This window comes from Corvus hawaiiensis, chromosome 8 (assembly GCF_020740725.1).
Source record: "Corvus hawaiiensis isolate bCorHaw1 chromosome 8, bCorHaw1.pri.cur, whole genome shotgun sequence".
NCBI classification, from domain to species: domain Eukaryota; kingdom Metazoa; phylum Chordata; class Aves; order Passeriformes; family Corvidae; genus Corvus; species Corvus hawaiiensis.
The window spans coordinates 37966545-37980299 of NC_063220.1; the positions used below are offsets into that span (position 1 = coordinate 37966545).

At 63.1% G+C, this 13755-nt stretch overlaps 4 protein-coding genes across 5 annotated transcripts; 2 read left to right on the forward strand and 2 right to left on the reverse strand.

The window, feature by feature from the left end:
• On the forward strand, nucleotides 1-3502 carry MTG1 (mitochondrial ribosome associated GTPase 1). Of its 2 annotated transcripts, XM_048311055.1 has the most exons (12): nucleotides 1-230; nucleotides 298-526; nucleotides 610-674; nucleotides 798-902; nucleotides 985-1065; nucleotides 1275-1331; nucleotides 1962-2052; nucleotides 2131-2192; nucleotides 2366-2462; nucleotides 2636-2717; nucleotides 2831-2943; nucleotides 3044-3502. In XM_048311055.1, the coding sequence occupies exons 2-12, from the start codon at nucleotides 412-414 to the stop codon at nucleotides 3139-3141; spliced, it is 966 nt and encodes a 321-aa protein (XP_048167012.1). In that variant the 5' UTR covers nucleotides 1-230; nucleotides 298-411; the 3' UTR covers nucleotides 3142-3502. The 2 variants fall into 2 exon arrangements, with proteins under 2 accessions (XP_048167012.1, XP_048167013.1); XM_048311056.1 differs by lacking the exons at nucleotides 1-230; nucleotides 610-674 and having other exon boundaries at nucleotides 392-526; nucleotides 789-902.
• Nucleotides 3503-3508: 6 nt separating this feature from the next.
• On the reverse strand, nucleotides 3509-4871 carry SPRN (shadow of prion protein). Its single transcript, XM_048311058.1, has 2 exons — nucleotides 4597-4871; nucleotides 3509-4208 (listed from the first exon to the last, which is right to left on the reverse strand). Exon 2 carries the CDS (start codon nucleotides 4199-4201, stop codon nucleotides 3791-3793), a length of 411 nt encoding a protein of 136 aa, XP_048167015.1. The 5' UTR covers nucleotides 4202-4208; nucleotides 4597-4871; the 3' UTR covers nucleotides 3509-3790.
• Nucleotides 4872-4993: 122 nt separating this feature from the next.
• On the forward strand, nucleotides 4994-7282 carry ECHS1 (enoyl-CoA hydratase, short chain 1). Its single transcript, XM_048311057.1, has 8 exons — nucleotides 4994-5117; nucleotides 5819-6016; nucleotides 6088-6215; nucleotides 6295-6394; nucleotides 6491-6595; nucleotides 6673-6792; nucleotides 6879-6946; nucleotides 7031-7282. The coding sequence occupies exons 1-8, from the start codon at nucleotides 4994-4996 to the stop codon at nucleotides 7094-7096; spliced, it is 909 nt and encodes a 302-aa protein (XP_048167014.1). The 3' UTR covers nucleotides 7097-7282.
• Nucleotides 7283-7383: 101 nt separating this feature from the next.
• ZNF511 (zinc finger protein 511) lies at nucleotides 7384-13709 on the reverse strand. Its single transcript, XM_048312145.1, has 9 exons — nucleotides 13518-13709; nucleotides 13303-13376; nucleotides 12305-12506; nucleotides 12088-12212; nucleotides 11571-11756; nucleotides 10955-11018; nucleotides 8630-8800; nucleotides 8482-8540; nucleotides 7384-8108 (listed from the first exon to the last, which is right to left on the reverse strand). Exons 1-9 carry the CDS (start codon nucleotides 13683-13685, stop codon nucleotides 7760-7762), a joined length of 1398 nt encoding a protein of 465 aa, XP_048168102.1. The 5' UTR covers nucleotides 13686-13709; the 3' UTR covers nucleotides 7384-7759.
• Nucleotides 13710-13755: the final 46 nt, after the last annotated feature.

Genomic DNA, 13755 nt, shown 5'->3' on the forward strand with positions numbered 1-13755 from the left:
TTCGGTCTCCTTTATTGAGAAACCTCCGCGCCGGCGGCTTCTTCCTCTCCGTGGCAGGGTGGATGCGGCGGGGGTGGCTCCAGAGGGTCGCGGTGTTCATTTAATACCAGTTGGTGCTGGAGATGGTGTAGCGGGGGTCGTCCAGCGGGTCCTGCGTCGGGCCTGGCCGAGGGGGGGGTTGCGGGGCGGATGGAGGAGCGGGTTGAGACTCAGAGCCGGCGGCGCGGGGGGTGCCAGGGCCAGCGGGGGGCCCAGAGGGCCCCCCGCTGGCCCTGGTACCCCCCGCGCCGCCGGGAGCTGCGGCCGAGCCCACCGGAGGCTCCGGTGACGGCGGCAGCGGCTCCGCCATTGCTGTGAGTGCCGCCGCTTCCGGTCGCGCCGGAAGTGACGCGCTGAAGTCGCGCCGGAGCCATGCGGGTGTGGGCAGCGCTGCGGGCGGCGGGGACGGTCCCGGGAGGGTTCCGGGAGCGCTTCGAGTTCGGCGGCCGCGATGTGGCCTCGTGGTTCCCGCGGCACATGGCGAAAGGTGAGCGGCGGCAGCGCGGCGGGTGGAGTTCTCCCGCGGAGAGCCCGCTGCGCGCTCACCCCGCGCTGCGCTGTGTGCGGCAGGCCTGCGGCAGATGCGCCTGGCGCTGCGCCGCGCCGACTGCCTCGTGGAGGTGCACGACGCTCGAATATCCTCCACACCTGCCGAAGAAGCCTCTCCCTTGTCTCTCCAGACCACCCTTGCCCCTGACCACCTCCTCTCCTCCCCCATCCCGCCCATCTCCCGGTACGTGCTTCCTTAGCGCAGCCACATCCCGCTGTCGGGCCGTAACCCCGCGCTGCAGGAGGCGCTGGGCATCCGTCCTCACGTCCTGGTGCTGAACAAGATGGATCTGGCGGATCCCCGCCGGCAGCCGGTGAGCGCCGGGGCAGGGCCGGGCGGGGGCAGCGGTGGTGTCCCAGGCAGGTGAGAGCAGTGCCTCTTCCCGTCCCCTCCAGGCAGTCTTGGAGCAGCTGAGGCAGCAGGGATGCTCGCACGTGGTCTTCACTGACTGCCAGCGTGATGTCAACGTCAAGAAGGTAGTGGGGCAGCAGCCCAGCCCCGCTCCCTGGCGAGCTCCCAGCCCCATGGAGAGCCCTCAGTGCTCCAGCTGGCTGCTCCCTTTCCAGCTGTCCCAAGTCCTCTGCTCAGCCCCCGTTGTGCACATCCCCCTGGCGCAGTGTCACCAAGCGAGTGGCTGCTGCCAGCCTGGGCACACAGTGACAGCCCTGTCCCCATTCCTCTGCAGGTTGTCCCCATGGTTGCCAGGCTGGTGGCCGAGAGCCCACGCTACCACAGGGCCGAGGTGAGACACATGCACAGAATATCCTGGGTTGGAAGGGACCCCCAGGGATCATGGACACCCCAACAACCCCAGCCTGGGCATCCCTGGCAGCGCTGTCCAAACGCTCCTGGAGCTCTGGCAGCCTCGGGGCTGTGCCCATTCCCTGGGGAGCCTGGGCAGTGCCCAGCACCCTCTGGGGGAAGCACCTTTCCCTGATCTCAGCCTGAGCCTGCCCTGGCCCAGCTCCAGCCGCTCCCTGCGTGCTGTCCCTGTCCCAGGGAGCAGAGATGGGAGCTGCAGCCCCGGTGAGGTCTGACCTCGGTGTGCTCCAGCTGAACAAACCCAGTGCCCCCAGCTGCTCCTCCAGACCCTTCCCCATCCCCATGTCCCTCCTTTGGACACTCTCTGACAGCTTTCGATCTCTTTTATATTGTGGTGCCCCGAAACTGCCCCCGATGCTCGAGGTGAGGCTGCCCCAGTGCAGAGCAGGGGGAGGGTCACCTCCCTCTCCAGCCAAGGGACAAGGCTGCTCCCACATGTGCCAGGAGTGCCAGCAAACACTGGGATATTTCCCTGTGGCAGCTGCCTGTTGCTCCAGGGGTGGGTGGTTGGTAACCAGCTGCTCCTTGCCCATGTCTCCCTGGCTTCCAGAGCTCCGAGCACAACATCCTGGTGATCGGCGTGCCCAACGCGGGCAAGTCCTCGCTCATCAACTCCCTGCGGAGGCTGCACCTCAAGAAGGGTATTTCTGCGTGGTGCCAGGGCTCGGGGAGGAGGTGGGCACGGTGTCACGTGTGTCCATGACTGTCTGTCCCCCCAGGCAAGGCCACTGCGGTGGGGGGCGAGCCAGGAATCACCAAGGCAGTGCTGTCCAGGATCCAGGTACCATCCCCATGGGTGGGCTCTGCCTCCTGCGCCCAGGAGACTTCCAGGCTCACAGAGCACATCTCAGAGGGTTGCTCAGGTCCCCTTTCCAGCAAGACCTTAACTCAAGCTCAGTGCCTTGCTTGCTAGCCGTGTGGTGCTAATTACCAGCCCTGCCTTCCCCGTGCCAGGTCTGTGAGAAGCCCCTCATGTACCTGGTGGACACCCCTGGCGTGCTGCCCCCCAAGCTGGGCGATGTGGAGACAGGCATGAAGCTGGCGCTGTGTGGTGAGGTGGAGGCTGTGGCCGGGGGGGGGGATCCCACAACGTGGCCTCAGGGCTCAGTACCCAAGGCTGGGGTGACACTGCTGCTCACAACCCCTGGGTGTGAGGGGATGGAAGGAGGGTTGGCCAGGGCTCAGCAGGGCTTAGGGAAGCTGGGGCTTGACCCTCTCTTCCAGGAGCCATCCGTGACCACCTGGTGGGGGAGGACGTCATGGCTGACTACCTCCTGTACACCCTAAACAAGCAGCAGCAGTTCGGGTGAGCTGGCGGGGAAGCAGGGAGGGGTCCCAGAGGGTGATGGAGATGCCATTCCCAGGGCATTCTGGGGGGAAGCGGTGCCAGCATCCCCGATGAGCCTTCCCCTCCGGCAGGTACATGCAGCGCTACGGGCTGGGCCAGGCCTGCGACCACGTCGAGCCCCTGCTCAAGCACGTGGCCCTCACCCAGGGCCGCACGCAGAAGGTGAAGGTGCTGACAGGCACAGGTGGGTGCTTGGGGAGATCTGGGGTGCAGGGCTGGGATTTTGGGCATCCCAGGCCAGGTCCAGGCTGCGCTGATGCTCCTGTATCCATTGCCATCTCCAGGGAACGTAAACATGATGATGCTCAACTACCCAGCTGCTGCCTACGAGTTCCTGCGGGACTTCCGAGCAGGACGCCTGGGCAGGGTGACACTGGACTGAGACCTGTCACTGGACAGGCACTGCCTGCAGCCATGTGGACTGGGGACACCTCAGCAGGGAGCTGTGGTGTGTGATTGAAGCAGCTCTGCCAGAGCTGCTCCCGGTTTTGGGCAAGGGGCCGGAGGGAGAGGATGCCCCGTGGTGTTGCTGTTGTGATGCTCCCATGGAGAGCTGTACCCGCCCCTGGGAGCCTGGGGCAGGGCTGGTGCCTCCGGCTGGGACCTGGAAACCGCCAGGGAGCTGTTTCCTCGCTGCGGTCTTGGCCTGCTCTGGAGCCTCCATCCCGAAATAAAGCCTGCGTGGGCAGGGGCCGGGCGCTGGCCATCCCAGGGTCCCGCCCCTCGCCCCGCATCCAGCCACACCTGCTCTTTCGCCCAGCTTTATTGCCGCCTCCTCGGCCTCCGGACACGGCGAGGCCACGGACAGGGGCGCGGTGCAGAAGGGTGCCCGTCAGAGCCGGCGGGGCCTGGCTCGGTGTGGAGGGGTGGTGGTGGAGGGTCTTCCGCGGGGGTCCTGCCCCGCCGGCGGTGGGTGGCCATTGCCCCGGGAGCCGCTGCTCGCCCGAGGCGTGGGGCTCAGCCCCGGGGGGGGCGGCCGGTCCTCGCGGCATCGTGGGTGCACCGGACACAGTCAGGTCCCCCTAAATCCATCAGCGGCGGAGGAGGGCGGCCAGCGGGCAGAGCCAGGGCAGGGCCCGGCCCGACGGGGTCCCGGCCGGCGCGGCGGAGGTCCAGGCGCTGGCGGCCGCCGTCCAGTTGCCGTCGCGGTACTCGACGCCGTCTCCCGCTTGCAGCTCTCCGGACAGCCGGGCCCGGCGCAGGGCCGCCCCCGCCGCCACGCCGGCCGCCGCTCCCGCCGCCGCCGCCCCCGCCACGCGCAGGGCCGCCCCGGCAGAGCCGTACCGGGGCACGGCCGCCCTCGGCCGGCTGCGGGCCGCCCCCCGCGCCGCGCCGCGGGCCGCCCCCCGGGCGCCGCCGCGCCCACCCTTGCCGGCCACCGTGTCGCAGAAGGTGGCGGCCAGCAGCACCAGCGCCCAGCACGCCGCCGCGCTCCGCCGCATCCCGCACCTGCCGCAGGGAGGAAGGGAGAGCCCCGCCGCTCAGCCGCGCCCGGCCGCGGGCGGGGGACCGCGCACCGACGTGTCCCGCTTGCGCGTGTGCTGGGGCCGCGCACGCGTGTGTCACCGCACACGCAGCAGCCCGCGCGTTGCATAAACGCGCTCCCCCCACCCCTGTGGATGATGCTCTCGCACACGCACGCTCCCGCACGCCCCTGTGGATGATGCTCCCGCACACACTCGCACACGCGCGCTCCGCAGAATCCTGTGGGTGATGCTCCCGCACGCCCCTGTGGATGAGGCTCCCGCACACGCTCGCACCCGCGCGTTCCCCTGCCTTCGCACACACCCGGCCGCGGGGCACACACTCGCACCCCCTCCCCTCCCGCGGGGCTCACCGGGCCCGGGGATGCCGCCGGCTCGTTCCGCTCCTCGCCGCTCCTCCCTGGCCGCGCTCCCGCTGCCGCGCTCCCGCCGCGCCCCCCGCACTCCCCCCCACTCCCCGCGCGGGGGGCGGCGGGGGAATCCCCCCTCCTTTCCCCTTCCCCTCCCGTTCCCCGCGACGCCTCTGAACAGCCCAGATCCCGCCGGCCCGGCCCCGCCCGCGCCCCGCGGCGCAGCACGGCGGGACCCCCGTTCGGGGCGGGGGTTCGGGCCCGCGCCCCCTCCCACGGCCCGGGGGTCCCGGCCCCGCCCCCGGGCCCGCCTCGGCCAATGGGGAGGGCGCGCGGCGGGGCGGGGCCGCCCGCGCCAATGGGCGGCGGCGGGAGGGGCGGGGCCGCGCCGCGCTCCGCCATGGCCGCCCCGCTGCGCGCGCTCCTCCGCCCCGCCGCCGCCGCCGCCGCCGCCGCCGCGCTGCCCCGAGCGCGCCTCCCGCCGCCGCTCCGCGCCCCCCGCGGCGCACGGGGCTGCAGCGCCGGTGAGCACCGGGGGGGGCACCGGGGGGGTGGGCTTGGCCCCGCCCGGCGCTCAGCGCCGGGCACCGCGTCCCTGCTCCGGGCACGGTCGTATACTCGGGCGGGCGTGTGCCCAGCGACCTGCACGTGGTCCCTGGGCTGCGCACCAGGCCATGGCACCGGGCACCACGTCCCTGCTCCACGTACGGTCCCAGCGCCGCGCACGGAGTCCCTGGGCTGTGCACCAGGGCCACGGCACCGGGCACCGGGACCCAGCACAAGGTACGGTCCCAGCACCGGGCATGTGCCCAGCGAGTTCCACGTGGTTCCTGAGCTGCGCCCGAGAGCCCATCACCGGGCACCGGGGCCTGCGCCATGTGTGGGCAGTGGCGCCGCATACCAGGGCACCGGCACTGCGGCCCAGCACCGGGCACCGGGGTCCCTGGTCCGTGCACCAGATCCCAGCACCGGGTGCCTGGACCACGCACAGTGTCCCAGCACAGGGTGGTCACGGGGCTGCAACTTCGCGGGCCAGGGTGGCACCGGGAGCTCCTTTGAGCCAAGCCCCCGCTGACGTCCCGCCGGCTCCCGGTGACCGCTGGCATCAAGGTCGCCTTTAAATAGCACGCAGTGACGGTGGCCAGGTGTTGCCGAGGGTGTCCGGGGGTGTGCCCCGTGCCCGGCAGCCGGTGAGCTAATGGGCCGGTGCTGGTGCGGCGGGCAGGGGCTGCGTTCCAGTACCTGCTGGTACAGAAGACGGGGGCACAGAAGAACGTGGGGCTGATCCAGCTGAACCGGCCGCAGGCGCTCAATGCGCTCTGCGAGGGGCTCATGGCAGAGCTGCGGCGGGCGCTGGAGGCCATGGAGAGTGACCCGGAGGTGGGAGCCATCGTCCTCACCGGCAGCCAGAAAGCCTTCGCAGGTAGGACAGGGGCCTCTCCTCCCCCCAAAGCTTTGGAGGGGATTGGTGTCCCACTGCACTTCCCTTTGCAGCTGGCGCGGACATCAAGGAGATGCAGAATAAAACCTTCCAGGAGTGCTACAACAGCGGCTTCCTTGCCGGGTGGGACAAGGTCTCCATTGTCCGCAAACCCATCATTGCTGCCGTCAATGGCTACGCCGTGAGTGTCCCCCACGTCTCCCTGCACCCCCTGCCCCCACCCTGGCACCCCCGACCCATCTCTGCCTCCCCTGTCCCAGCTGGGAGGCGGGTGCGAGCTGGCCATGATGTGCGACATCATCTACGCCGGGGAGAAGGCGCAGTTCGGGCAACCCGAAATCCTGCTGGGAACCATCCCAGGTGAGCAGCAGGCACCTGCCAGGGGCTGCCATCCTGGCTGGGGTGGGGACACCCAGGTATCCCTCTCTGAACCTTTCCCTTCCCTAAATGCCCCAGGCGCCGGCGGGACACAGAGGCTGACCAGGGCAGTGGGGAAGTCGCTGGCAATGGAGATGGTCCTCACCGGGGACCGGATTTCGGCGAAGGAGGCAAAGGAGGCAGGTAGGGACATAGGGCAGCCCTGGCACCGCAGGGATCTGGTGAGGAGCCATCCCCCCACTTCCCACTGCCCATCCTAGGTCTGGTCAGCAAGGTCTACCCTGTGGAGAAGCTGCTGGACGCAGCCATTGCCTGCGCTGAGAAGATCGCCAGCAACTCCAAGCTGGTGGCCGCCATGGCAAAGGAGTCAGTCAATGCTGGTAGGGGCTGGGGGCCAACTGGGAACCCCCTTGGGGGACTGTGAGGCTAGGCAGAGGGGTCTCCCCAACTTCTCCCTTGCTTTCAGCCTTTGAAACTACACTGACGGAGGGGAACAGGACAGAGAAGCGCCTCTTTTATGCCACCTTTGCCACCGTGAGTAGGGGGATCAGCCCCATGGCATGAGGGATAACAGGGCTGCTGCAGCCCCCCCAAACCTCACCTCTCTGCTTGTCCCAGAGCGACCGCAAGGAGGGCATGACGGCGTTCGTGGAGAAGCGCAAGGCCAACTTCACCGACAGCTGAGCCCGGGAGGTGCAGGTCCCTGGGGTGGTGCAGGTCCCCACGGCCACCTGCAGCCCGTCCACCCCCTGCCTTACCCCGCAGAGGGGACTGGGACCCGTCGGCGAGCGATACTTGCTCGGGGTGACAGCCAGCAGTGGGGACCACCTCTGCCTTCGCTATTAAAGGGTTTTCTAGGTGCTGCCGGGAGATGGGGCGTCCTTGCTGCGAGGTCCTGCCTTAGCTGGGAAATGCTGGGGTTCACTGAGACCGCCCGTGCTCCGTCACGCTGCTCTCCGACTCTGGGCTGGGCAAAAGCAGCCTTGTGGAGCACAGGTCCATGTGGTCCCCAGGAAGGGGACAGTCTGTGGCACCAATGCACTGAGTTTGCCTGGCCTCAGCCTCACGTGGGCTGAACTGAGGCCGGGATGATGGGCTGAGTCTCCTGTCCCAGGGCATCATCCTCATCCTGCCTGGCATCTTGGAGTAATCCTCAGGGGGGTCCTGCAGGTTTGGAGGCCCTGCACTTAGCAGCAGGTTTCTGGCAGCAATGAGGGCCCGTCAGGATGTGGAGAGGGGAGTGGGTTTATTGGTGAGGCTCAAGGCTGGGTAGGGAGGGGCAAATTCCCCCAGGAAGCCCCAGGGCTAGCTCCCACCCCTCATTTCACGGCCTGAGCACATCTCCTTTCAGCTGTGGTAGATGTGGTCACGGTCCTCCTCTGGCCCGTTCTGCACCTCCAGGGACAGCATCCGGAGTGGCCTGTGGGTGTCAGCCTCCCTGGCATCATCCTGGGGGTGGTAGAGGTGGTCACGATCCTCCTCGGGGCCATTCTGCACCTCCAGGGACAGCATCCAGAATGGCACACGGGCATTTGCCTCCCTGGTATCATCTTGGGGGTGGTGGAGGTGGTCACGATCCTCTTCTGGTCCTGCCTGGACTTGGGGTGGGCCCCTCTGAGCCCAGGCACTGCTGGAGAAGACCTTTATACCTGGGTCACCCTCCTCCGGTGTCCCAATGGCTCCTACGCCCAGGATGCTGGAAGAGGGGAGCAAAATCAGCAAGGAAAGGTTGCCAAATACCACCCAGGATTCCCCAGGGGAATCCCACCCCACCGGAGTGCAGGGACCCTGGGGAGATTCCCCACACCACAGGAAGCAGCAGTTGGGACCTCAGGGAGCAAAGGGGCTAATTTAACTATTTGTTCCACAGAAGGGATAGAGAAATCAGCTGGAGTTTGATGCCCAAGGATTTTGGATAATTTGAGGGAAGGGGAGAAGAGATGGAGCTGGGAGCCCCTTAATTTTGGGGGGCACAAAGCAACAAGGGGAATTCATTCCCCCCTGAAACACTTCCCATTTTGGGGTGCTGCTTTATTGGTTTTTACGAGCCAGATGCGAGCGCCTCTTACATTTCCTCAGCCAAATCCTGCTCCATGGCCAGGTCCTTCCACCTGGAGCTGCTTAGAGCCTGTGGGGAGACAGGGGGTGCTGCTGGTCACACTTGGGTCCCCTCATCAGAGGGGGCAGCAGGAGGGCAGGTTGAGGAGGGGGGCTCACCTGGGTGCTGCCGGGGGCCAGCAGGAGGAGGGCAGTGCCCAGCAGGACGGTGGTGCTGCAGAGCCCCATGGCCCTCGGGCTGGAGAAGACATGGCAGAGACATGGTGGCACAATGAGCCGTTCCTGTGCCCACAGCTCGTCCCTGACCCCCAGCACCCACCCTGCCCACCGCTCGTGCCCACCAGAGCTGGCAGGGACCTACCTGTCCATGGCTGCCTCTTGCCACACCTGCCCCGCACTTTGCCCGGCCCCGTGGCAGCCTGGCCCACGCGTCCCTGGTGGCACTGGGTGGATCCAGGTCCCGGTGCGGCCCATCCCACGCGTCCCTCGGGCCCTGGGTGGATGCAGGTCCTGCTGCTCAGGGTGATGGCACATTGCCGTGCACCCACGGGTTCCCCAGGGCAGGCAGGTCGGTGTCCTGCTGACCCACAGTCTCGGGAAAGGGGATGCACTCCTGACACTGCTCCCCAAAAGCTCCAGCAGCTTCTGTGAGGGTGGGGAGTCCCAGATGTCGCAGAAAAGGTGGAGCTGCTCCCTCTTGCCTGGGCAGGGGCTGCACTCTGCCTTCTCCGCTGTCTCATTCCTGCTGTGGGGTCAAGGCACTCCTGGCTCAACTGTGGCCCTTCCCTTTGTTCTCCTCCACGCCTGGCATCGTGGGATCCACATGGATGCCTTCACCTCTCCTGCAACAGGAGTGACACGGGTGATTTGGGGACTTTCAGTGCCCCCACTACTTCCCAATACACTGTTTCTCCCCTGGAGATCTGGAGGCCTGTGTGAACCCAAAGCCTCTCCCTGTCGTATGTCATAGGTTACCCTGTTTCTGTGTGTGGATCATGGCAGAGTGTGTTAAGAAAAAGGGCAAATTCAAGTTTTGACTTGAAATAAGGATTTTTGACAGCCACTGGCCATCTGGGAGATACTTTGTTGCCCATGGAGTCTGGGAAAAGCTGGTGGCCCAGAAGAGAGCCAGTCACGAGCCCTGAGGCTGTAACTGTAACTTCAATTTGTTTCCCAGTTGCAAGGGCAGGCACTCAGGGACCCTGGACTCTGGGGAAAGGGAATTCCCAGGTCACAACTCGTGGACCTGAACACATAAGGGAGAGCAGACTGACTGCTGCCTGACCTTTGTACCATCACATGCCAAAGCCTGCAGGCATCTCCAGCACCGTGGAGCCGCTTCCTATTCCCAGGTATGCCAGTGCAGGGAAAAAGCCTCATCAGGGGCTTTAGTGTTGGGAAGTGATTTTTAGACCCCGCTGAGAGATGACTCTGGGCAGATGTGGGATCCTGGCTGCGGGGGTTGCCTGCTGGAGACAGCACTCTCCAGAGCCCACAGAGCAGGGATTAGGGCTGGACAAGCTGGCTGAGTTTTAAACAGAGAGAAGCTTTTTAAAACTCACCGGGAAATCTCCTACATCTCCGTAAACATCATTCCCTGCTCCCATTTGCAAGGATTTTTCAAAGCCCCTTTGATCCTCTATTCCTCACAGAGAGGGGGAAGGGAAAATCTGCAATTATAGGTCCTAAGCTTCTTGGATGAACATTGTTCCAGAAACCTCTTTTTACGTCTTGTGCACAATTTTTGAGTGTCAGGGTTCACCAGGACCCCAAGGCCAGTGGCTCAGTGCTTCCAGTTTTTCCCAGGAGGATGAGATTACAAAGGAAGGGAAAGGCAACAGGGAGAACAACCTCCATCCCCACCTGATTCGGGCAGCATTTGCAGCAAAGGGAGGGAGGTTCATTCCGCACATCTGACTCTGCCTGGGCTTCAAAACAGCACTTAAATTCTCTGCAGAGCAATTCCGTAAAAATTCCTTTTATTTTTTCACCTGGTTGGAAGTCACTTTATTTTACCCCCCTGTGGGAATGCTCCTGGCCCAGACAAACCTTTGACAGCAGGTGCCGGGGTGCAGAGGGGACTTCAGCGAGATGGAAAAAGCCAGAACTAAGGACCAATGGGTTTTTTTCCCCCCATTTTCTTTTCTCAAGTGATTCCAGCTTCCATACAGTCATGTTGTCATCTCATAACTTCTTGAATCTATTTTTTTCCCCAAGAGGCAAAAAATAAAACACCCAGTCCTGTGCAGTCTCAGCTGCAGAACAGTCTCCTTAACACTTCAGCACACATTCTGGGTTCCCCTTCCTAAAATCTTGAGGATTCTTAACTCAGCTGGTACCGGTTCTGTTTGACATCAGGAACCCAAATGCTGGCAGAGCTTTAAGTGGTTTGGGTGGTTTATTCCATGGAGTGGGAAGTATCCCTGGTGGCACTGGCTCCACGCCTGCTCATCTTGCACAAATCTGCTGCACTGACCTTCAGACTTTCTTCCTTGGTCCTTTAAATCCTCGGGTGGCACCTTGTCCAAAGCAAATTGTGGATGGGATCCTGGAAAGGGAGACAGGCTTTAATCCATGTTAACAGCCCACCCCTCACAGGCTCACTGGGATGCTTTATGCTCTGTGTGGCAGTTTAATCTCCCAGAGTTTAAGCTTCCAGAGGAAAGAGCAAGGTATGGGAGGAGCAGGACCTGTAAATCACCAAATAATTTAAGAAATGGGTGAAATACTGTTTGAATTTCCTGTGTATTCTGCACATTCCCATTCTGGAGGCCTCTCCCCTCTTTACAACCAGGTGTTAAGTGTTACCAAATGTACCACTTGGGCAGTTGCAGTGGTTTATTATGAGGAGCAGGAGAGCAGAAGCAGCGTCCTGCAACGCTCTGGGAAGAGATCAGGTGGGCAGACAAACACAGCTTCCACGGCATACCCACGTTCTGCCCTTCCTTACACTTTGCTCTTTCAAAAATGGCTTTGGAAGCACACGTGGGATTCCTGGCTGCTTTGTCTTCAGCACAGGAACGCCCCAAGTGATGCTGCACAGGGCTGATCAGATGGAGCGGTCCCAGCCCCTTGTGCCCGTGGAGGCCAAGGTACAGACCTGGATTTGTAGAGCCGTTTCTCTGGCAGCGAGGGGCCAGGGCTGGCTGCAGGCTGAGAGATCTCCATGTTCTCCTCAGGCCCTGTTTCCATGGGATTCACTTGGAATTGCTCTGCCATCTCCACGCTCACATCCATGGGCACGCTGGCGCCCTGCTCTGCAGGAGAGCTCGTGTGCTTGGAGCCACTGCAGAGACAAAATTTTACATCCTGGCTCAGCAGCTGCCACGTGAGCCCAGAGCCAAGGAAATCAAAGGTAGTTCATGAGGAAACAAGTCCAACTGGGATGGATTCCTTCCCAATATCCCATCTATCCCTGCTCTCTGGCAGTGGGAAGCCATTCCCCCTTGTCCTGGCACTCCGTCCCTTGTAAAGAGTCTCTCTCCATCCTTCTTGTCGGCCCCTTTAGGCACTGGAAGGCCACAGCTGGGTGACCCCAGAGCTTCTCTTCTCCAGGCTGAACAATCCCAATTCCCTCACGCTTTCCTTGCAGGATGGGAGGAAAGTTCTGCAGTTACCTTTTCACCTTCTTGGGCCTGTCGAAGCGAAAGTCAGCAGGATAAAGGTGCACGGTCACCAAGTGATCCTTCCTGTCCTTGCTGCTCTTGAACTTCTCCGTGCAGCCTTCCACCAGACACTGGTACTGAAAGGCAGGGAGGAGAAAGAAAAAAAGACATCACTGGAAAAAACAAGTGCACACCAACCACGAGGCAAGGGCTGGGCATGGCAGCTCACCATATTTTGCTTCTCGGCCATTATCTGGAAGAGGGAGTCGTGCCACTCCAAGATGTGGATATCCAAGAGATTCCCCGAGGGAAAGGAGCGCTTGCAGAAGGAGCAGACGTTCCTGTGCAGGGTGTTGTAGTGGTGCTCGTAGCTCTCCAACGTGTCAAACACCTGGCTGCACCCGGAGATGTGGCAGCTGAACTCAGACACCCTGTGGGGAAATCAGAACATCCACGCCTTAAGCTAAATTAGAGCCTTAATTTCAGCTGCAAATGTCCCCTCTACATGACTTTATCACAGAATCCCAGGATGGGTTGGGTTGGATGGGACCACAAAGCTCCTCTGATTCCAACCCCTTGCCATGGGCAGGGACACCTTCCACTAGACCCACACCTGCAGCCACAGTACTTGTGGCATTTTTTTTGTGACTAATACTTAAAATTAAATGCCAGGTGCAATGGAATGAAGATCATTATGGTGCTGGCAATTGGAAACTTACTTGCCATCAGAAACTTATTGGCCATTATGGCTTCAGGATCATCTAGATCATCCTCCTGTTAAATGGTGCTTTGAAGAAGAATAAACAAGCAGCAAGGTAATAAATCAGCTGTTTGACCTAAAAGTTGCAGTTGTGGATGACAACACTGTGCCAATGCTTTTTTAAGCGGCATCCATAGGTGAACCTCACACAACACTCAAAAGTACTTCCTGGATTTTAAACACAAGAGCAAGACCAAGATCCTCCCCCAGGCAGAGCCCTCCCGGTTGGAGCTGTGGCAGCTGCAGCAGCCCAGAGAAGCTGAGGCTGCCCCATCCCTGGCAGTGTCCAAGGCCAGGTCGGACGGGGCTTGGAGCAACCTGGGATAGCAGAAGATGTCCCTGCCCATGGCAGGGGGGTGGAATGACATGATCTTTAAGGACCCTTCCAACCCAAACCATTCCTCGATTCCATGACAGACGGACTCAGAGCTCGCCCGCAGCTATGGCGACGAGACTGCCTCACTTACTTGGGTCTCTCGGCCACCTCCTCGAGGCTGGTGAGGACGCCCTGCAGGTAGAGGTGCCTGTGCACGTCCCCATCCTAGAGAGGAGCAGAGAGCGGCTGTGGGCGGGCGGGCAGGGCTGCATAACACAGCGCAAACCCTTCTGCTCCGGGGGAAGCCGCGCTGGGAGCGGCCCCCACACAGCCCCGCGGGGCTCGCCGGGCGCGGGGCCGCCTCACCTCGAAGAGCGGGTGTTGGGGGCCGAGGCGGAGGCGGCGGGGGGCGAAGGTGAAGGGCGGCGTGGGCTGAGGGCGCTGGGGGCGGTGCTGGGACGGGGGATCCTGAGGGGGATCCTGAGGGAGCCCCTCACGGAGCAGGAGCTGAAGCCGCGGCGGCAGCGGCAGCATCGCGCGGGAGCGGGGCGCTGCGCATGCGCGGGGCGCTCTGCCCGGCGCCGCTCTGGGGAGTGCGCATGCG

Bases quoted from the DNA above. Each gene is read 5' to 3' on its own strand.
- MTG1 (XM_048311055.1), top strand. From the start codon at position 412: ATGCGGGTGTGGGCAGCGCTGCGGGCGGCGGGGACGGTCCCGGGAGGG. The intron at 903-984 runs GTGAGCGCCGGG...CGTCCCCTCCAG, and splicing joins CGGATCCCCGCCGGCAGCCG to GCAGTCTTGGAGCAGCTGAG. The intron at 2,053-2,130 runs GTATTTCTGCGT...CTGTCCCCCCAG, and splicing joins GAGGCTGCACCTCAAGAAGG to GCAAGGCCACTGCGGTGGGG.
- SPRN (XM_048311058.1), bottom strand. From the start codon at position 4,201: ATGCGGCGGAGCGCGGCGGCGTGCTGGGCGCTGGTGCTGCTGGCCGCC.
- ECHS1 (XM_048311057.1), top strand. From the start codon at position 4,994: ATGGCCGCCCCGCTGCGCGCGCTCCTCCGCCCCGCCGCCGCCGCCGCC. The intron at 6,395-6,490 runs GTGAGCAGCAGG...TAAATGCCCCAG, and splicing joins CCTGCTGGGAACCATCCCAG to GCGCCGGCGGGACACAGAGG. The intron at 6,596-6,672 runs GTAGGGACATAG...TGCCCATCCTAG, and splicing joins GAAGGAGGCAAAGGAGGCAG to GTCTGGTCAGCAAGGTCTAC.
- ZNF511 (XM_048312145.1), bottom strand. From the start codon at position 13,685: ATGCTGCCGCTGCCGCCGCGGCTTCAGCTCCTGCTCCGTGAGGGGCTC. The intron at 11,757-12,087 runs GTAACTGCAGAA...TTGTCTCTGCAG, and splicing joins AGGCCCAAGAAGGTGAAAAG to TGGCTCCAAGCACACGAGCT. The intron at 11,019-11,570 runs GTCTGTACCTTG...CTCCCTTTCCAG, and splicing joins AAACGGCTCTACAAATCCAG to GATCCCATCCACAATTTGCT.